The 19,995-nt window shown below is 42.5% G+C and overlaps 1 protein-coding gene across 1 annotated transcript in view; it reads right to left on the reverse strand.

Moving 5' to 3' along the window:
• Positions 1 to 19,686, reverse strand: part of NCF4 (neutrophil cytosolic factor 4) — a 43,078-nt gene extending 23,392 nt beyond the window's left edge. Inside the window, exons 1-5 of the mRNA XM_040407264.1 lie at positions 19,612 to 19,686; positions 6,383 to 6,443; positions 5,225 to 5,309; positions 2,181 to 2,334; positions 1,867 to 1,937 (exon numbers count right to left, since the gene is read on the reverse strand). Coding sequence (XP_040263198.1) covers positions 1,867 to 1,937; positions 2,181 to 2,334; positions 5,225 to 5,309; positions 6,383 to 6,414 — 342 coding nt within the window. The 5' untranslated portion in view covers positions 6,415 to 6,443; positions 19,612 to 19,686. The remainder of the gene's footprint in view (positions 1 to 1,866; positions 1,938 to 2,180; positions 2,335 to 5,224; positions 5,310 to 6,382; positions 6,444 to 19,611) is intronic.
• Positions 19,687 to 19,995: the final 309 nt, after the last annotated feature.

Here is a 19,995-nt window from a genome sequence, read left to right on the forward strand (position 1 = left end):
CTTTATTGCTCAGTTTTTTTTTTTATCCAAAAGCAGCGCCATACTTGTCTATGAGCCACTTAGCAATCTGTTGCTCCTTTCATTCTGGAGAAAAAACACTTTCAATCTATATGCAAATGTGTAGTTAAGTGCACTGAGGTTGGGCCCAAGCCTCTCTGTGCAACCTTGCTCTTTCTGCTTCCTCTACCAGCCCCTCCCTCTCTTTGATTGACAGGACCAAGGGAGATGACTATGGAAAGCTGGCCCTGTTATTAAAGAAGGAGTGGGAGAAGCTGGAAGAGGAAGCTGTAGGAGCCATGCTGCACAGACAGGCTTGTGCCCACCCTCAGTGCACTTAAATGCTAATTTGCATATAAATTGAAAGTATTTTTGTTCCCAGAATAAAGTAAGCAACAGATCGCTAAGGGAAAGGTATCATTACATTCAGCTGAGCTAGCGAATCTCCTGGTGACAGATTCCCTTTAAACCAATAATAAGTCTACATTTTCATACAATCCATTGATCTCTGCAAGCAGCCATTTTGGACAAAGGAATTATTGATAGGAAATGCAAAAAAGAAAAGTTTTAATACCTCTAGTCTGCTAGAAATAAAGCCCATAAAAATCAAAAAATGGCGAGGGTGGAGAAATGAAGAAATACATACCAAGAAACATGGCGGAATACCTATCCCTCCTCCTAATTTTATGGATTCGTTCATCCCCCTAGTACGGTAATGTCTGAGCTAGCGATAAAGAGGCAACTCTACATCACCACACCAAGGTGAATGATATAATGCTGATGATGATGTTCCATCAAGTATATTTAGAGACTGATTATGTACTTTTATGAATATACTGCGCTAGTTAATAAAGTCACATGATACCCCTACCCTCATTTATCAGGGGCAGTCACTGACAGAGGCCCCTGTACAGTATGCTTTCACTGCTGTACACACAAAAGAGGGGGGGCACCATAGCCCCCTTTTTATATCGACAAAAAGACCTGGTGATTTTTTTCCCCCTCTCCATCACCATTTTTTTTTTACGATTTCTTGGGTCAACCTTTACAGTTCCTACATAGGTTCTTGTCACCCAACAGCAAAGAATATGGAAGTCCAACTAGGGCAGGGTCCCATCTCTCCAGTGGCTCTGTTGCAGCCACTTGGTCTCCAACATTTTATGTAGACCTTTGCTTGTTTTCTAGCTGATAATTTGATAATAGTGGGGTGTTAGCCATAGACCTTCTCATTCTTAGCTCCCCAGAAATCTTATCTATGTGCCAAACGTAAGACAACTATTTTCTCCTGGAAGAAAAATGGACAGGCGTCCTTTGGAGGCCAAATGGAAGACACAGATGAGAGTGTAGACCATGATGTGTGATCAACCAGACTGTAGTACTATTGTTTTACTTAGCCCTGGGCCCCCTTGTCTATAGGTAGTGTGTTCACCCCCTGGACCATCCATTCTACAAATGTTCTGCGTGAAACGTAAAGGGGTTCTCCTATTTAAAAAAATATTTTTTTTGTTAGAAGGGTCTCGCAATGATAAGCTGGCTGTATGGTATCCTTTACCAGGAACCTCAATGACTAGAAAATCTGACAGTGCCATCACAAAGGAAATGATTATATATTATATTGCATCGACTGAAATCAATGGGCTGTCCATGTAATCCAATGGCGTCCTGAGTCCTCCATACCATAAAACCCTCTTTGAAGCCATTCTCCATTCTGGCTAATAGATGAGGGCCCCTCTATTAACCCATTGTAGAATTCTCTAAAAATGAATTTGAAAGTGAGGTTTCTCTACCAGACAACCCCCATAAATGATTGGTTAGTTTGGAGGACACTGTGCAGGGGACATGTTCAGAAATGGATTGCACAAACTTTACCTTTATGTAGGCACTCAAGATAGTTATGCGGCTCTCAGCAATTTCCTTTTTGTTCCCAACATAAATCTTTTCTGCAAGACAAGGTTATGAGAAAGATTACACTGGGCACAGCACACCTAACAGCTAACACATCAAATCAATGTTAAATTAGGCTCCAGAGGAACGCAGGTCATTGGCTAAAGGTACAGATGGCACTGACCACAGCTGTTTGCCAGAAAATAAAGAACTGCTCTGTCAGTTCCCAAGAGATGGAATGATTCAATTAGACATTCAATGAATGTTCTGAAACCATGGAAAATACCAAGGCTGCTTACGTGGTAATGGTGGAAAGGTGCAAATATAAGGTGCCATGCCATTTTCAGGTCCATAATTGTTTTCCAGCTTTGCGTGCAGAGTGAAGAACTGGCTATATCTCCTGTATATAAAATACTTAGATCCACCTTTTGTTTTGACCTCGATCACAAAAGTCTGGAAAGTGATATTAGATAAAAAACAAAATTGAAAAATGAAAATTAACAAAATGGAAAGTGGTAGATCATCGCTAATAATTTCTACATTACTAATGATATTTTCAAGTGTTCAGTTCATGAGGCTTCTACTTGGATTATTGCTTATGACCTGACAGAGATGCACTGCTCACCAAGGTCATGGTCACTTGTGTGTAAGATCAAGCTCTAATAACTTCACTTAGCAACAAACAATGACCTTCAGTGACCCAGCAGCCTTGGGGAAAACAGTAATGGCTAGAGATGAGCAAAGCTTACAAAAATTTGATTTGGCTGTTATGAAGCGCATTTCTTTTCTGAATAGCTGGCACAATGACAGGGAATGGCGATTGCGTCGTACTGCGTCATTGAACCCCTTCGGATATTTCTATTCTCTCAACAATAGTAATGAGATTGAAATCACCTACCAGGTGACACCATGCTTTACTTATCTTTGCAACCACAAAATGCACATGGCAGGGCTGTTACATACAGAGGCTATACACTGGTACACTTACTATGGACTCTGTGTGATTCTCCACGTAGCACCATAATATGGAACTGCTCTGGAAGCTTTGCTTCAATGATTCTTTAAGAATCTGCAGAATCTAAGGGAGGCTGCCACTTATTAAACTAGAGGCATGTGCTGGTACTAGTGCTGAGCCAATCGAAGCATCCAAAGTGGAATTTGATCCAAAATTTAGGAAAAATTTGATTTGACATGAATCTGAATTTCCTCGCACTTCGTGGTAACAAATGTTTTTTTTCTAAACTGGCAGGTGCGCATGTTACACAGTGACAGTAAGAAGCCTGGGAACGCGAGATCACCCATAATGCCGTGCAGCCTGCCAATCCACTGTCAGCAACCCTCCCCTTGGTGATGTCATGAAAGCCTCATCCCATGCGGTCTCTGCCATTTCACTGTGAGCTGAGCATAGGGAGAGACGTGGCAAGCAGTGATGGCCAGTTCGCAGTGTTCGCCAGCGAACACATGCGGGCTGCCATCTTTAGTAAGGTTAAACTCACCCGGCCGGCGATGCACAGGTAAGCTCTTACACTGCAAACTGGCCATCACTGGTGGCAAGCGTTCATGTGCTAGGGACAGTGTTGCTGAAAAGAGTTTAAAAAAGAATATTGGAGAGTGCAGGGACAATGCAGGGAGATCATAGGGAGAGTTTTTTGAGACTGTAGGGAGAGCATAGGTAGACTGCAGGATGCATGTAATCGTTGCATGCATCTTGTTCAACTGCTGCAAAACTCATAGTTAATCCATTGTTTTACAGATTACAGATTGACTTACTGTGCCTCAAGGTACCTTTACACGAGGTACAGACAATTACACCACGGGTGTGTTTGCTTTGTGCAAATGGAACTTTCTAATTTACAAATGATGGAATATGCGATCGAAATTATGATTTTGTGATCGATAATCAGCATGTCTAAAGGGTCACTGTTGAAACGTTCACTACACCAAGAAACAATTCGTTCGTTCCTCAGTCGTACCAATCATCTACTCATGTAAAGGTACTTTAACTTTCAAACCTTCAAGATTGGGTCACCAAGTGGAATGAATATAATTAGGCAGAGTTGCCTGGGTATTCCAGATTTATCTTGATTCGTGACTAATTAATTTAGAAGGAATCAAACTTCTTGTCGAAGTTTGGCGGTCGGCCAAATAGAATTTTTCAAAACTTCGCTCATCTCTAGCTGGTAGAGAGGTCTATTCCAAATCAGGTGGAATTTGAAAAAAAAAAGCAATTCTGCCACAGTTACGGGTTTTGTTCTTATGGCATTCACTATGTGGTAAAACTGACTTGTACTCTTCATCCAGGTCAGTACGATTATGGCCACACACCACCACACATGTATAGTTTTTCTTGCATTTTAATACAGAAAAAAAAAAGCTTTTGAAAAAAAAAATTTTTTTCTTGTCCTCGCCGTATTCAGACCCTCATAACATTTTTATAGTTATGCCTACGGAGACGTGTGGTTGCTAATACCATTTTGGGGTGTGTATGACTTTTTGATCACTTTTTATTCAATTTTTTGCGGAGGTAAAGTGATGAAAAAACGGCAAATGGCCTATTTTTTGTTTTTTTCCATTACGCCATTCACTATATGGGTTAAGTTTTTTTAAAAATATTTTGACAGATGTTTTTGCTCGCAGCAATGCCCATAATGTTATTTTTTTAAATTGTGTATTTTAATTTTTGGAAAGGGGGATGATTTGAATTTTCCTATAATGTGCAAGCACGGCCACCACTGCTGGATTCCAGGGTGGTCGTAACCATGGAAACAAGCAGTATATAATGAAGAAATTAATCAAGCCACCATAGGCGGCAATATAGACAATCGCAATACATTAGAAAGTGGCTTGTATTAACTTTCTCTACATGATAAATGCCATTTGCTGAAGTGAGACAACCCCTTTAATCATCGTATGAATGAAAAGGCCTACCACTCTTGAATACACTTTATGTTTGTGGTCTTCTAGCCTTTTTCCACCCAGCACAATGTCCTCGCACTGGCCTATATCTCAGGTCTATCCAGCTTTAGGTCTGCTGCATGGACTTCTTCAGGTGTCCACACATGCACAGTTCTCTCCATTCACATCTATGAGAGTTCCGAAAATAGCCAAATAAGCATGTTTGGCTATATTTGGAATTCTCATGACAATGAATAGAGAGCAGTGCATGCGTGGCCACCTCTTCATTCCCTACGGTCCTTAACAAAGTCCCGTTCTTGAGATAGGTGCAAGCCTCAGAGGACATTAATGGTATATGCTGGAGCAGACAGTATAAATTCTATGTTTTTAGATTGAAAGGGGTAATAACCTAGTAATAATTTTGCCATATACATTTACATCTGCTTACGTAGTACACTGAGAAACCACTTCTCTCCTCTATATCAGCAATATGGGCAGACACAGCAACGTCTTCTGGAAGCTGCTCAAAGTCACTAGTACAATAAAGAAAGGACGTAAAAATCAGAAACATAAATGAATAACAGATGATAAATATGCCTGTACGACCACAAACAGCGATTGTCTAACCTGCACCCGAAAGATAAAGGCCAACTACTAACTAGTAAGAGCCTATTCCATTGTGTAAGCATACACGTGATACGTTGCTAATACGCTTCCATAGCCATAGAAATCTCTTTGATGAGAAAACTCCTTGGAACTAACATTGGCTACCAATGGTGGGATAAGCTCTCTTGGTGTCCAAGGTGATGATTTTCGAATGTCTCCACCACTCTATGTTTCTGTGATCCTTAGTGTACTGGGAAACACTAGTTGGTTAAAAAAATAAAATAAATTAAAGGCATAAAAAAAAAGGAAAATCTATCAATTGTGCCCCAGAATCAATATATAATCCCTAACATTAAATTGCTATATTATTGTATAATTGAAAGCTAGTTTGAATATATCTCAAAGGCTAGGTCCACATTTCCAACCTCTTTTATTGCCCCATTGCATCTAAAATGTAAAACATATGAAATAACTGTGCAAGTAGCAAATGTCCTTACCATTTTCTGTCTACAGCTCCTTTGCAGAGCTATGTGTTTCCATGGTTGCAGACTAGAAACAACCCTGTGTAATCTGATCTTTTCATTACACCCCACCATTTGTAGGTTAGCAAGAAGTAGGACTGATAAAGTCACTATTTCGAAGACGGAAAACGCCTTGCCAATAAATTACACATCACCTGAAGTTGTACTACCTAATTGAATCGCGCCCATCTCCTCGCAAACGCCCTCACTCTATTTTTTCCCTGTATCTGATTTAGCAAGAAGTAGGGGGTCACATGGAAAGGAGATGGATCAGACCAAACAGGGTTTGTAGTCTGTAATTATGGAGACACATAAATATACACAGGAGCTGTAGACACAAAATGGTTGGATATTTTTTAATCGACTATTTGGAAAGTTGCTTCATTTTCTTAACTTTAGATGCACTGGATCAGTAATAAAAAGATGGACTTTCCGTTTAAGCTGTATCTTATCATCCATTTCTGTCATATACCATATACCTTTCATCCCTTAGCTGGCGAGGGAGGGACATTTTCAGGTATCAGCTGGACGACCGCAGACCTGTATAATTCATAAAAATGTTTATAAGAATTTGCAATAAGAACGGTCTTCTGAAGAGATTGTACAAAGATGAGAGGTACTTCTAAGAGTGGGTATGTGTATTGCAAACCAGATTCTGCCTATACAGTGCCAGTCTCAAAGATTACATTGAAGCGCTTGTTCACATTAGCACTGTGTTTTCCGTGTTTCTGTTCCGTCGGATGAAAAGAAAAAGACAGACTGAATGACGGATACAAATATTGACTTCAGTGTTAACCAAAAAAACAACAGAAAGCTCCTTTCCGTCATGTTTGTTATTTTTTTGTTATTTTTTAGTCTGTAGCAGACAGACCTTTATCTTACATCAAAAATAAAGGAAACTGATGGAACACACACAAACTGAGCTCAACTGATGCTCAAAAGAAATGAGGAAAAAAGGAGCCATTTATTTTTTTACTAAAAGAAAAAGCATGGATTGCACAACCACATGCTATGCATTGATCTAATTGTTCTCAGTATAATTTATTTTTAAATGGTACATAAGATACTTTGTATACTTTTTGATCAAAATGCATAAGCCGACTAACGTCAAGGTGACCCACCTCTTAGTGTGGGTCCCTGATCTAAAATGGTGCAGCACCACGAGATGACCACTGCCAGAACACACGTGTATGAAACGCAACCCAGCAACACCTTTGCTGTCAGACTAAGTCTCCCATGGCACCGGGCTACACCAAACCACAGGCACAGTACCACAGTAACAGCAGCCACCTGTCACAGGTAATGGGGAAGGGGAAAACACCAGATACACACAAAAGAAATAGACAACAGTCTAGGCCTCAAAAGCTAAGGAAGAGGGATGGTGACCTCCTAGTAACCCCTAGGCATTTCCTTAACTCCTGCCAGTATGAGCAGATCCTGATAGTAGAAATGCTCATACGCCGTATACCTAGGCCCTGCTGAAACTGACAATTCCTAGGATAGGTAGCAGGAGACAAGACAGCTGGTTCTTTCCCAGATGAAGGAACCCGCGTCTCCCTGAGGCCTAGAACAAAACACACCAGCGAACAACAAACAGAAAAGGCAACAAGCACTTAGCTTTGGGTTGTCTGGAGAAGCAGGAGATCCAAAACAAACAAGCTCTAGCAACTCCAACAGGAAATATCAACCGCATAATCAGCAGTGTGAGGCGGACCTAAATAGAGCCTCATCACTGATAACGAGCAGAACCTGAGGAGATGTGAGATCCTGCCAAACAACAACATGCTAAGAGGAAAACAGAGAGACCTGTCAGATAGCCTCACGTGCAGCAAGTCTATCCGATCTTCTCACCTCTGTCACGGGAGGGACCGTGACAGTAGTCCCCCTTCTACGGGTGACCTCCGGACACCCAGGACCAACCTTATCAGGATGCGCCCTGTGAAAGTCCTTCACAAGGCGACTGGAATTCATGTCGGTCGCAGGAACCCACATTCTTTCCTCTGGACCGTAACCCTTCCAGTGCACGTATTAGTGAAGAGATCCACAAAGAATATGTGAGTTCAGTATCCTGGCAATCTGAAACTCAAGGTTACCATCCACCATGACAGGAGGGGGTGGCAAAGAGGATGGTTCAGCAGGTTCGACATATCTTTTCAGCAATGACCTGTGAAACACATTATAAATTTTCAAAGCCTACGGAAGTTCAAGAGGAAAAGCAACCGGATTAATAATGGCAGAGATCTTGTATGGCCCAATAAGTCTTGGCCCCAACTTCCAAGAGGGTACCTTCAACTTAATGCTTCTTGTGGACAGCCACACAGAATCACCCACTCTCAGGTCCGGACCACTCATATGTCTTTTGTCAGCCATACGTTTATACTTCTTGCCCATTTTTTTTAAGTTGTTTTGAATCTTCTGCCAAATAGATGACAATGAAGATGAGAATCTTTCCTCTTCAGGTATACCAGAAGTCTCAGTACCAGAAAATGTGCCAAACTGCGGATGGAACCCATATGCACCAAAAAACGGCGACTTACCAGTGGACTCCTGTCTACGGTTATTTATGGCAAACTCGGCCAACGACAAAAATGAAGACAAAACATCTCAAATAAGTCTCCAGATTCTGGTTAGTGCGCTCAGTCTGTCCGTTCGACTGAGGATGAAAGGCTGAAGAGAAGGACAATTGGACCCCCAGGTGAGTACAGAATGCCTTCCAGAATCTGGAAACAAATTGAGTCCCTCTATCAGACACCACATCAGAGGGAATGCTGTGTAGTTTCACGATGTTATCGATAAACACTTGAGTGAGAGTTTTGGCATTAGGTAAACCTGATAAAGCTATAAAGTGTGCCATCTTGCTGAAGCGGTCAACAACCACCAGAATCACAGTTTTCCCAGAGGAATTAGGCAAATCTGTGATAAAGTCCATGGACAAATGAGTCCAGGGTCGGGATGGGAAAGTCAAGGGAATTGGAGATCTTGAAGGCCGATTATGAGTCACCTTGGCACGCGTACAAGTCTCACAAGCTGCCACATAGCCCTCAACACATTTACGTAACCCTGGCCACCAGAATCTCCGGGAAATGAGATCCACAGTGGATCTGCTCCCAGGGTGTCCTGTAAGAACAGTACCGTGATGTTCCTTAAACACCTTGTGCCGTAGTTCCGAAGGGACAAACAACTTTCCTGGAGGACAGAAATCAGGTGCCTCTCCCTGGGCCTCTAACCACCCCATCAGCCAATATCGGACCAGGATCCTCTGAATCACCCCCCCCCCCCCCCCCCCCCTAGGAAAGCTACGCGACAAAGCATCCGCTTTGATATTTTTAATCCCCGGGCGATAAGTGATAATGAAATTAAATCTAGTAAAAAAACAATGACCATCTGGCCTGCCTTGGGTTCAGATGTTTAGCCGACTCCAGGTAAGCCAGATTTTTGTGATCAGTAATTACCGTAATGGGATGAATCGCTCCTTCCAACCAAATGACGCCATTCCTCAAAAGCCAACTTAATGGCGAGCAACTTTCTATTACCTACATCATAATTTTTTTCAGAGAGTTTTTTAGAGAAAAAAGCACAAGGGCGCCATTTGCTAGGAGAAGGACCCTGCGACAAGACTGCTCCAACTCCTACCTCTGATGTGTCAACTTCCACAATGAATGGTTGTGACACATCAGGTTGCACCAGAATAGGAACAGAAGCAAAACATTCCTTTATTTCTGAAAAAGCATGTAATGCTTCTTCAGACCAGACTGAGAAATCCACACCTTTCTTAGTCATATCAGTTAATGGTTTAACAACCGTTGAGAAATTCAAGATAAATTTACGGTAGAAGTTGATGAACCCCAAAAATCGCATGAGTGCCTTCAGTCCAACACAGCACAGACTTTTCCGGATCCTTACGAAAACTCGAAATGAGAGTAGGTACCCCAGGAATTGTACTTCCAGGACCGCAAACACACACTTCTCCATCTAAGCATACAATTTATTCTCTCTTAGAATCTGTAAAACCAGTCTCACGTGAATCTTATGCGTCTCCATAGCAGGGGAATAAATTAAAATATCATCCAGATAAACTACCACAAACCTGCCCACCAGATGATGAAAGATGTCATTGATGAAGTGTTGAAAAACAGCAGGAGCATTGGTCAAACCAAGGTCAAACCAAAAGGCATGACCAGATTCTCAAAATGACCCTCAGGAGTTTTAAAGGCCGTTTTCCATTCGTCCCCTTACTTGATTCTTACCAGATTATATGCCACCCTCAAATCCAATTTAGAGAACACCATGGCGCCGACAATCTGATTGAATAAATCTGGGATCAAAGGAAGGGGATAGGGATCACAGACAGTGATGCGATTAAGCTTTTTTTTAACAAAGAAGAACCCTGCAGCCACTGGTGATTTGGATCGTCTAATATGACCTTTAGCCAAACTCTCTGTCATATACTCTCGCATATCTACTCTTTCGGGTTCAGAAAGATTATACAACCGAGACTTTGGCAATCTAACTCCGGGAATAAGGTTGACGGGGCAATAATACTCCCGATGAGGAGGCAACTCCTGGTTTCCACTCTCAGAGAATACATCAGAAAAATCCGAAAGAAAGGAAGGTAACATTTTAGTAGTTACAACAGAAAGCGATGTGCTGAGACAGTTGTCAATGCAGTAATCACTCCAATCAAGAATCTGTCTCGCTTGCCAATCGATGGTAGGGTTATGTTTGGTTAACCATGGTAAACCTAGCACCAGAGGAGCAGGCAAGCTCTCCAGCACAAAACATGAAATGGATTCAATATGATAATCTCCCACCTTTAGGTGAATGTCCTGCACCATTTGAGACAGACACTTTTGAGAGAGAGGGACAGAATCAATCGCAAACACAGAAATATCTTTGTCTAATGCGCTTGTTGTCAAACCATGCATACGGACAAACTGACGATCCACTAGGTTAACCCCTGCCCCACTGTCAATAAATACTTCCATTTACACAGTTTTGGAGTCTAGCGCTACCTTGGCAGGCAGGAGAAATTTGGTACTACCGGTAAATGACAAAAGTACATTCTCAGATTCCCCACCCACACTACCAAGAGAGGAGGACTAAACACATTAGACTTTTTTTTTTCCCTTTTCACCTTGATGTTTAATATAAGGACATACGTTACAAAATGTCCTCCTTTACCATCGAAAAAGTATTTTCTTAACCCTAAAGTTTTTATCACCTGGTCCAGGAGTTACCTGCCCCAATTGCATTGGCTCATCACCAGACATGAGCTTGAGTGTCTCTTTACCCAGAGTGTCAGAAGCAGCCACTTCCCCATATGATAGTACGTCCTGGGCGAGAGGAACTTTAGATCTCTCCCTCAGGCGTCTATCAATACGTACAGCTAGAGACATGACCACCTCCAATGATTCAGGATTTTCGTGAAATGCCAAGGCGTCCTTCAGGTTCTCAGACAGCCCTTGACAGAATTGACTACGGAGAGCTGGGTCATTCCATTCCGTATCAGTTGCCCACCTCCTAAATTTAGAGCAATAGGACTCTGCAGAATGCTCTCCCTGCCACAAGCCACGCAACTTAGATTCGGCCGGGGAAACCCAATCTGGGTCATTGTAGATAAGCCCCAGAGCTCTGAAAAATGAATCTACCGACCGGAGGGATTGTGATCCGGTTGGCAAAGAGAAAGCCCAAGACTGATCGTCACCTTTCAGTAATGAAATAATAATCCCCACTCTTTGACTCTCGTCCCCAGAAGAGTTAGGACATAGTCTAAAATATAATTTGCACGACTCCCTGAACCGAACAAAGTTGTCACTTCCCCTGGAAAACCTATCCGGGAGAGCGACCTTAGGTTCAGGGCAGCCTGGTTATCTGAAACTGTGCAACGGCCGTGCGGAGGTCAGCCACCTCCAAAGACAACCCCTGCATACGATCGACCAGTGCAGAAACAGTATCCATAACTGCACTGAAGAAAAAAAAGGATAACATTTTTTTGGGCGGTTGATAATGTCAGGTGTAATGGGGAAGGGGAAACCACCCGATACACACAAAAGAAATAGACAACAATCTAGGCCTCAAAAGTTAAGGAAGAGGCATGGTGACCTCCTAGTAATTCCAAGGCTTTTCCCTAACTCCTGCCAGTATGAGCAGATCCTGGTGGTAGAAATGCTCATACACCGTATACCTAGGGCCTGCTGAAACTGACGATCCCTAGGCTAGGTAGTAGGAGACGAGACAACTGGTTCTTTCCCAGATGAAGGAACCCGCGTCTCCCTGAGGCCTAGAACAAAACACACCAGCGAAAAACAAACAGAAAAGGCAACAAGCACTTAGCTTTGGGATGTCTGGAGAAGAAGGAGATCCAAAACAAACAAGCTCTAGCAACTCCAACAGGAAATATCAACCGCATGGTCAGCAGTGTGAGGCAGACCTAAATAGAGCCTCATGACTGATAACGAGCAGAACCTGAGGAGAGGTGAGATCCTGCCAAACAACAACATGTTAAGAGGAAAACAGAGAGACCTGTCAGGTTATGTTATGTGGCATTGGTGGTCACCGTGTGGCATTGCTCCATTTTAGACTAGAGACCCACTTGAAAGAGGTCACCTTGACGTAGTGAGTGGGCTTATGCTTTTTTAATCAAAAAGTATACAAAGTACCTATTGTACTGTCAGTGGTATACCTCCAATAGAGGCAGATGATGCAGCTGCTATGGGGCCTGTGGGGAAAAGGGGCCCGCAGTGGAGGATAGGCACTGCCCCCTAATTACACTCTTTACTCTCAGCTCCAGTATAGTATTCCCACTATCGATGGAGAACGCTAAAGGTCATGTGATGATGTCACCACTGGTCCTGTACATCTTGTAAAGGAACTGCACAAACAATGGTGTAGTTCCTAGGTTAGATAAGAGCATCTTCCAGGACCTGTGATGACATGATCTTCAGGATCACAGGTCCTGTACATCTAGTAAGGGAACTGCACAGAGCATGGTGTAGTTCCCTGGCTAGATAGAAGCATCTGCCAGGACTTGGGATCACATTATCATCATCTTCATCACAGGTCCTGTACATTTAGCAAAAGAGCTGCAAAGCAGAGCATCATCAAAGCTCCTTCAACCCCCAACAGCATGAACAATGATCTCTCTACTGAGACTAGAATGGAGTGGTAAGAGGAGGTGCTCCTCCTACTTTCTCTTCATTTGCACCCCACGCACCCCATTCCACATTTTTAGTGTGTACAGGTATGTAGTATACCCAGCAGTGTACTGATATGTGAGGTACAAGGTACAGTATAATAGATGCAGTGTGTGCAGATGTATAGTATATACAGCAGTGTACTGATATGTGAGGTACGAGGTATAACAGATGCAGTGTGTACAGATATGTAGTATATACAGCAGTGTACTGATATTTGAGGTGCGAGGTATAATAAATGCAGTATGTGCAGATGTATAGTATATACAGCAGTTTACTGATATGTGAGGTACGAGGTATAATAGATACAGAGTGTACAGATATATAGTATATACAGCAGTGTACTGATATTTGAGGTACAAAGTACAATAGATGCAGTGTGTGCAGATGTATAGTATATGCAGCAGTGTACTGATATGTGAGGTACGAGCTGTAATTTCTACCTCATACCTCATATATCAGTACGCTGCTGGCCAGGAACGACTATGAATGGGCATGGATACCCAATTTGGATTATTTCTATGGGGCCCAGTGACTTCTATGTACGCCCCTGTTATAAATTATGCTGAGAAGCTTTAGATCAATGCATGGCATGTGGATGTGCGATCCATGCTTTTTTTCTTTTTGTCATTTTCTGCTCAGAAATACTGAAAACACAACGCTGATGTGAACAAGTCCTTAGGGAAGAATTTTTTTAAGGTATAATGTAACCTATAGTCAAACACATACATAGCAAGATAGACATAAGGCTGCAGTTGGGCCCTTTGGAGAGAGACAGAGAGAGAGAGAGAGAGACACCATTTTCAAAGAAACTCGATTATTAGCAAATAAGGAGGTGGGAAGCTGGTGAAAAACAGGCTTCTATCCTGGTTGGCAAATCTTAGCACTATAATGGTGGGAGTAAACATTCGATATTTGCCATAGGGCCCCCTCTTTTCTAGGTAAGCCACTGATTTAAGTTATTGACCCAAATTAGTGAATGTTAGAACTGAAGAGCCTATTAAAGGTCTGTAATCAGATTTGTACATTTGCAGCTCTCTACATTCAAGTATATATATATATATATATATATATATATATGCAGTGCCTTGCAAAAGTTTTCACCCCCCTTGACTTTTTTCGGATTTTGTTACATTACAGCCTTAAAGGGTTTCTGTCACCCCACAAAACTCATTATTTTTTTTTTGGATAGTTAGATTCCTTATAGGGCGATATAGGAGAATATAATAGTCTTACTTACTTTCATGCGGCCGATTCTTTATAAAACGAAGTTTTATAATATGTAAATTAGGGCTCTACCAGCAAGTAGGGCGTCTACTTGCTGGTAGCTGCTGCAGAAATCCGCCCCCTCGCCGTTTTGATTGACAGGGCCAGCCGTGATCTCCTCCTCCGGCCGGCCCTGTCAGTAATTCAAAAATCGCGCGCCTCTGGTCATTCGGCGCAGGCGCTCTGAGATGAGGAGGCTCGTCTCCTCAGCACTCCCTCAGTGCGCCTGCGCCGATGACATCACCGAAAGAGAAGACGTCATCGGCGCAGGCGCACTGAGGGAGTGAGCCTCCTCATCTCAGAGCGCCTGCGCCGAATGACCAGAGGCGCGCGATTTTTGAATTACTGACAGGGCCGGCCGGAGGAGGAGATCACGGCTGGCCCTGTCAATCAACACGGCGAGGGGGCGGATTTCTGCAGCAGCTACCAGCAAGTAGACGCCCTACTTGCTGGTAGAGCCCTCATTTACATATTATAAAACTTAGTTTTATAAAGAATCGGCCGCATGAAAGTAAGTAAGACTATTATATTCTCCTATATCGCCCTATAAGGAATCTAACTATCCAAAAAAAATAAAATTAGTTTTGTGGGGTGACAGAAACCCTTTAAGTCTTAAGTTCAATGTTTTGTTTATCTGAATTTTCTGTGATGGATCAGAACACAATAGTCTAAGTTGGTAAAGTGAAATTAGAAAAATATATAAATAAAACTATTGTTTAGAAATAGAAAACAGAAAATTGCCATGTGCGGATGTATTCACCTCCTTTGTTAGGAAGCCCATAAAAAGTTCTGGTGCAACCGATTACCTTTAGAAGTCACATAATTAGTGAAATGATGTCCACCTATGTACAATCTAAGTGTCACATGATCTGTCATTATATATACACATCTTTTTTGAAAGGCCCCAGAGGGTGCAACACCTGAGCAAGAGGCATTAGTAACCAAACACTGCCATGAAGACCAAGGAACTCTCCAAACAAGTAAGGAACAATGTTGTTGAGAAGTACAAGTCAGGGTTAGGTTATAAGAAAATTTCCAAATCTTTGATGATCCCCAGGAGCACCATCAAATCTATCATAACCAAATGGAAAGAACATGGCACAAGAGCAAACCTGCCAAGAGACGGCCACCCACCAAAACTCACAGACCGGGCAAGGAGGGCATTAATCAGAGAGGCAGCACAGAGACCTAAGGTAACCCTGGAGGAGCTGCAGAGTTCCACAGCAGAGACTAGAGTATCTGTACATAGGAGGACAATAAGCCGTACGCTCCATAGAGTTGGGCTTTATGGCAGAGTGGCCATTACTTTCAGCTAAAAACAAAAAGGCATGTTGTGAGTGGGTGGCATGTGGGAGACTCCCAAAATGTATGGAGGAAGGTGCTCTGGTCCGATGAGACAAAAATTGAACTTTTTGGCCATCGAAGAAAACGCTATGTCTGGAGCAAACCCAACACAACACATCACCCAAAGAACACCATCCCCACAGTGAAACATGGTGGTGGCAGCATCATGCTGTGGGGATGGGACTGGGAAACTGGTCAGAGTTGAGGGAAAGATGGATGGTGCTAAATACAGGGATATTCTTGAGCAAAACCTGTACCACTCGGTGCATGATTTGAGGCTAGGACGGAGATTCACCTTCCAGCAGGACAATGACCATAAACACACTACTAAAGCAACACTTGACTGGTTTAAGGGGAAACATGTAAATGTATTGGAATGGCCGAGTCAAAGACCAGATCTCAATCCAATAGAAAATCTGTGGTCAGACTTAAAGATTGCTGTTCACAAGCGTAAACCATCCAACTTGAAGGAGCTGGGGCAGTTTTGCAAGGAGGAATGGGCAAAAATCCCAGTGGTAAGATGTAGCAACTGCTCATAGAGACTTATCCAAAACAACTTGGATCAATGGTTGCCGCAAAAGGTGGCTCTACAAAGTATTGACTTTAGGGGGGTGAACAGTTATGCACATTGACTTTTTCTGTTATTTTGTCCTATTTGTTGTTTGCTTCACAATAAAAAAAAAAAAAAACATCTTCAAAGTTGTGGGCATGTTCTGTAAATCAAATGATGCAAATCCTCAAACAATCCATGTTAATTCCAGGTTGTGAGGCACCAAAAAATTAAAAAAGTCAAGGGGGGTGAATACTTTTGCAAGGCACTGTATAGGAATTTCTGAGAGAGCTATGCAAACTTACAGAGACTTCCACCTATCAGGCAAGCTTACTGGGACCCCCACCTATCAGACAGTTTTACTGGGATAAAAATAAAATAGAAAGAACTCAAATACGTTGCCTATATTTATAGCGCTGCAGGTCCAAGTGTGAAGTGGGTCAAGTTCACATTAAATAGTCCATGCGTTTCTGTGTTTGGACCGCGCTGCTTTTTCCTCAAAGATAGAAACTTCCTTCCAGCATCAGACCTTCCACGTCTCTGGACATTTACAAAAACACCGAACTGCCAAGTGTGGGCACCTCTCATCCAACACACTCCTATAGGATAACAAGAGGTTCTACCCCTGACGAAGGGTGAAAGCGAAACTCGGGTCGGGTAGGAGGACGAATAGTGCCTTATGTATTGTGATATGCTATTAAAAAGACAGTGTTTGTGAGTATAATAAACCACTTCGATTACTTTTAATCACCACCAGTGCTTTATTATCAGTGCGTCGTCTTGTTATCCTATAGGAGTGTGTTGGATGAGAGGTGCCCACACGTGGCAGTTCGGTGTTTTTGTCTATGTCCAGAGAAGTTGAAGGTCTGATGCTGGAAGGAAGTTTCTATCTTTGAGTTTAGACCTCTTTCACACAACCATTTTTTTTTTTCGGTTTACCTACGAGACAAGCTTAGGCTTACCAAAAAAAATGGTAGGCATCCCAGTAAGGCCCCTTTCACACGACCGTATGGCTTTTTCTGTGTTTTGCGGCCCATTTTAAACGGATCCGTTGTTCCGTTTTTTGTTTCCGTTGTGTTTCCGTTTCCTTTCCGTTTTTCCGTTCCGTTTTTCCGTATGGCATATACAGTATACAGTAATTACATAGAAAAAATTGGGCTGGGCATAAAATTTTCAATAGATGGTTCTGCAAAAATGGAACAGATACGGAAGACATACGTATGTGTTCAATTTTTTTTGCGGACTCATTGACTTGAATGGAGCCACGGAACGTGATTTGCGGGCAATAATAGGACATGTTCTATTTTTCAGCGTAACGGAAAAACGGAAATACGGAAACGGAATGCATACGGAGTACATTCTATTTTTTTTGCGGAACCATTGAAATGAATGGTTCCATATACGAACCGTTTATGGAACGCAAAAAACGGCCCGTAAAACGAAAAAAAAAAAAGTTGTTTGAAAGAGGCCGCAAAAATAGAACATGTCCTATTATTGTCCGCATAAGGCCTCATGCACACGACCGTTCCGGTTTTTGGTGTCCGCAAACCGCGGATCCGCAAAAAACAGAAGTCGTCCGTGTGCCTTCCGCAATTTGCGGAACGGAACGGGCGACCCATTGTAGAAATGCCTATTCTTGTCCGCAAAACGGACAACAATAGGACATGTTATATTTTTTTTGCGGGGCCATTGAAGTGAATGGGTCCGCATCCGAGCCGCAAGAACTGCGGCTCAGATGCGGACACGAACAACGGTCGTGTGCATGAGGCCTAACAGACAAAAATAGTACTGTTCTATCAGAGGCCAGCTGTTCCGTTCTGCAAAAAATGGAATGCACAAGGACGTCATCCGTATTTTTTGCGGACTGCAAAATACTGAAAAAGCCATACGATCGTGTGCAAGAGGCCTAATAGGACATGTTCTATCTTTAAATGGAACGGACAAACGGAAATACAGAAACAGAATATGTATACGGAATGCAAAAAACATAACGAAATGGAAAAAAAAAACGTTTGCGTGCAAGAGGCCTTATTGTCCACATAACGGACAAGGATAGTACTGTTCTATCAGAGGCCAGCTGTGAGACAAGCTTACTGGGATCCCTGCCAACAAGACAAGCTTACTGGGATTCCTACCAATGAGACAAGCTTACTGGGATCCCTACCAACAAGACAAGCTTACTGGGATTATTACCAATGAGATAAGCTTACTGGGATCCCTACCAACAAGACAAGCTTACTGGGATCCCTACCAACAAGACAAGCTTACTGGGATCCCTACCAACAAGACAAGCTTACTGGGATTACTACCAATGAGATAAGCTTACTGGGATCCCTACCAACAAGACAAGCTTACTGGGATCCCTACCAACAAGACAAGCTTACTGGGATCCCTACCAACAATACAAGCTCAGGCTACTTTCACACTTGCGTTGTTGTTTTCCGGTATTGAAATCCAGCAGAGGATCTCAATACCGGAAAAAAACTTTTCTGTTTAGTCCTCATGTATTCTAAATGGAAAGAGATCCGTTCAGGATGCATTAGGATGTCTTCCGTTCAGGCAGCATTCCGTTTTGAGACCGGACACATAACTGCTGCGAGCTGCGGTTTTGTGTCCTGTCAAAAAAACAGAAAAAAATTGGTCACTGAAAACAATGTAAATCAATGGTGACAGATCCGTTTTATTAGGAGCCTAAAAAACTGGATCCGTCATCCATTGACTTTCAATGTATTTAGTGCCGTTTCATTTTGAGTTCACACAACCGCATTTGATCCATTTAATTCCAGTATTGAAATCCTCTGCCGGATCTCAATGCCAGAATTAACAACTCAAGTGTGAAAGTAGTCTTACTGGGACCCCTACCTATCAGAGAAACGGACTGAGACCCCCAACTATCATAGAAGCTTACTGGGACACTCAGGAAAGAGAATTGTCAGCACCTTAATATTGCTGGATTATGTATCATAGTTTTCTAAATGGATAATCAATTTTATCTACTGCAAATGTATTTTTCTATGGGAAATGTCCAGATGCACATTTTGAGCAAACACTTGAGTTCAGCAGTTGCACGTTCAAAAATGTCAGATTTCTATATATTGTGGCAATCATGTAGCGAGGCATCAGGACGCTAGCCTGAAATCTTCCTCTTACCTCATAGGGACCTGAAAACTGCCAGGAATGTACCCGACCACATATCTCTAACACATTGCACACAGTAAGACGTATTATCAGCTTTCTAATCTGCCATGGACAATGCAGTTTACATGGTGTAACTCTACGACCTGCAAATAGTTATCCCCTGGGTCCCATCTTGAAGCACACAACTCTACAGACCCATGCTGCTCCCATCTCTCACCTGTCCTACTGTCTTAGCACGCCACGGCGGGTTCACTGTTGTGTCTGTAGAAAAAGGAAGTATATAGAATAAATTGTGAGCAAAAGCAGAAGGAGAGTCATAGGAAGTGGTGACACAAGTCGGACTTACCTCTTCCACCAGCTGCTCTTCTGAGTCTCTATTTCAACTCTTCCTATTTGCAACACTGATGACAGCTACGGGCAGTGGAGTTGCACATGTAGGAGCCTTCTGTCAGTGTATTAACACCAGTTCCATTTTCTGGGAACTGACGATTGCATGGTTAGCGTTAGGAAGGTGCTTCGCATGTCTGTGAATCTCAATTCCTGTGTATGAAGTGAAGGCTGATTTTAGACCTAGAGAGAGAGAGAGATTTACTAAGGCCTC

Source organism: Bufo bufo, chromosome 9 (assembly GCF_905171765.1).
Source record: "Bufo bufo chromosome 9, aBufBuf1.1, whole genome shotgun sequence".
NCBI lineage: Eukaryota > Metazoa > Chordata > Amphibia > Anura > Bufonidae > Bufo > Bufo bufo.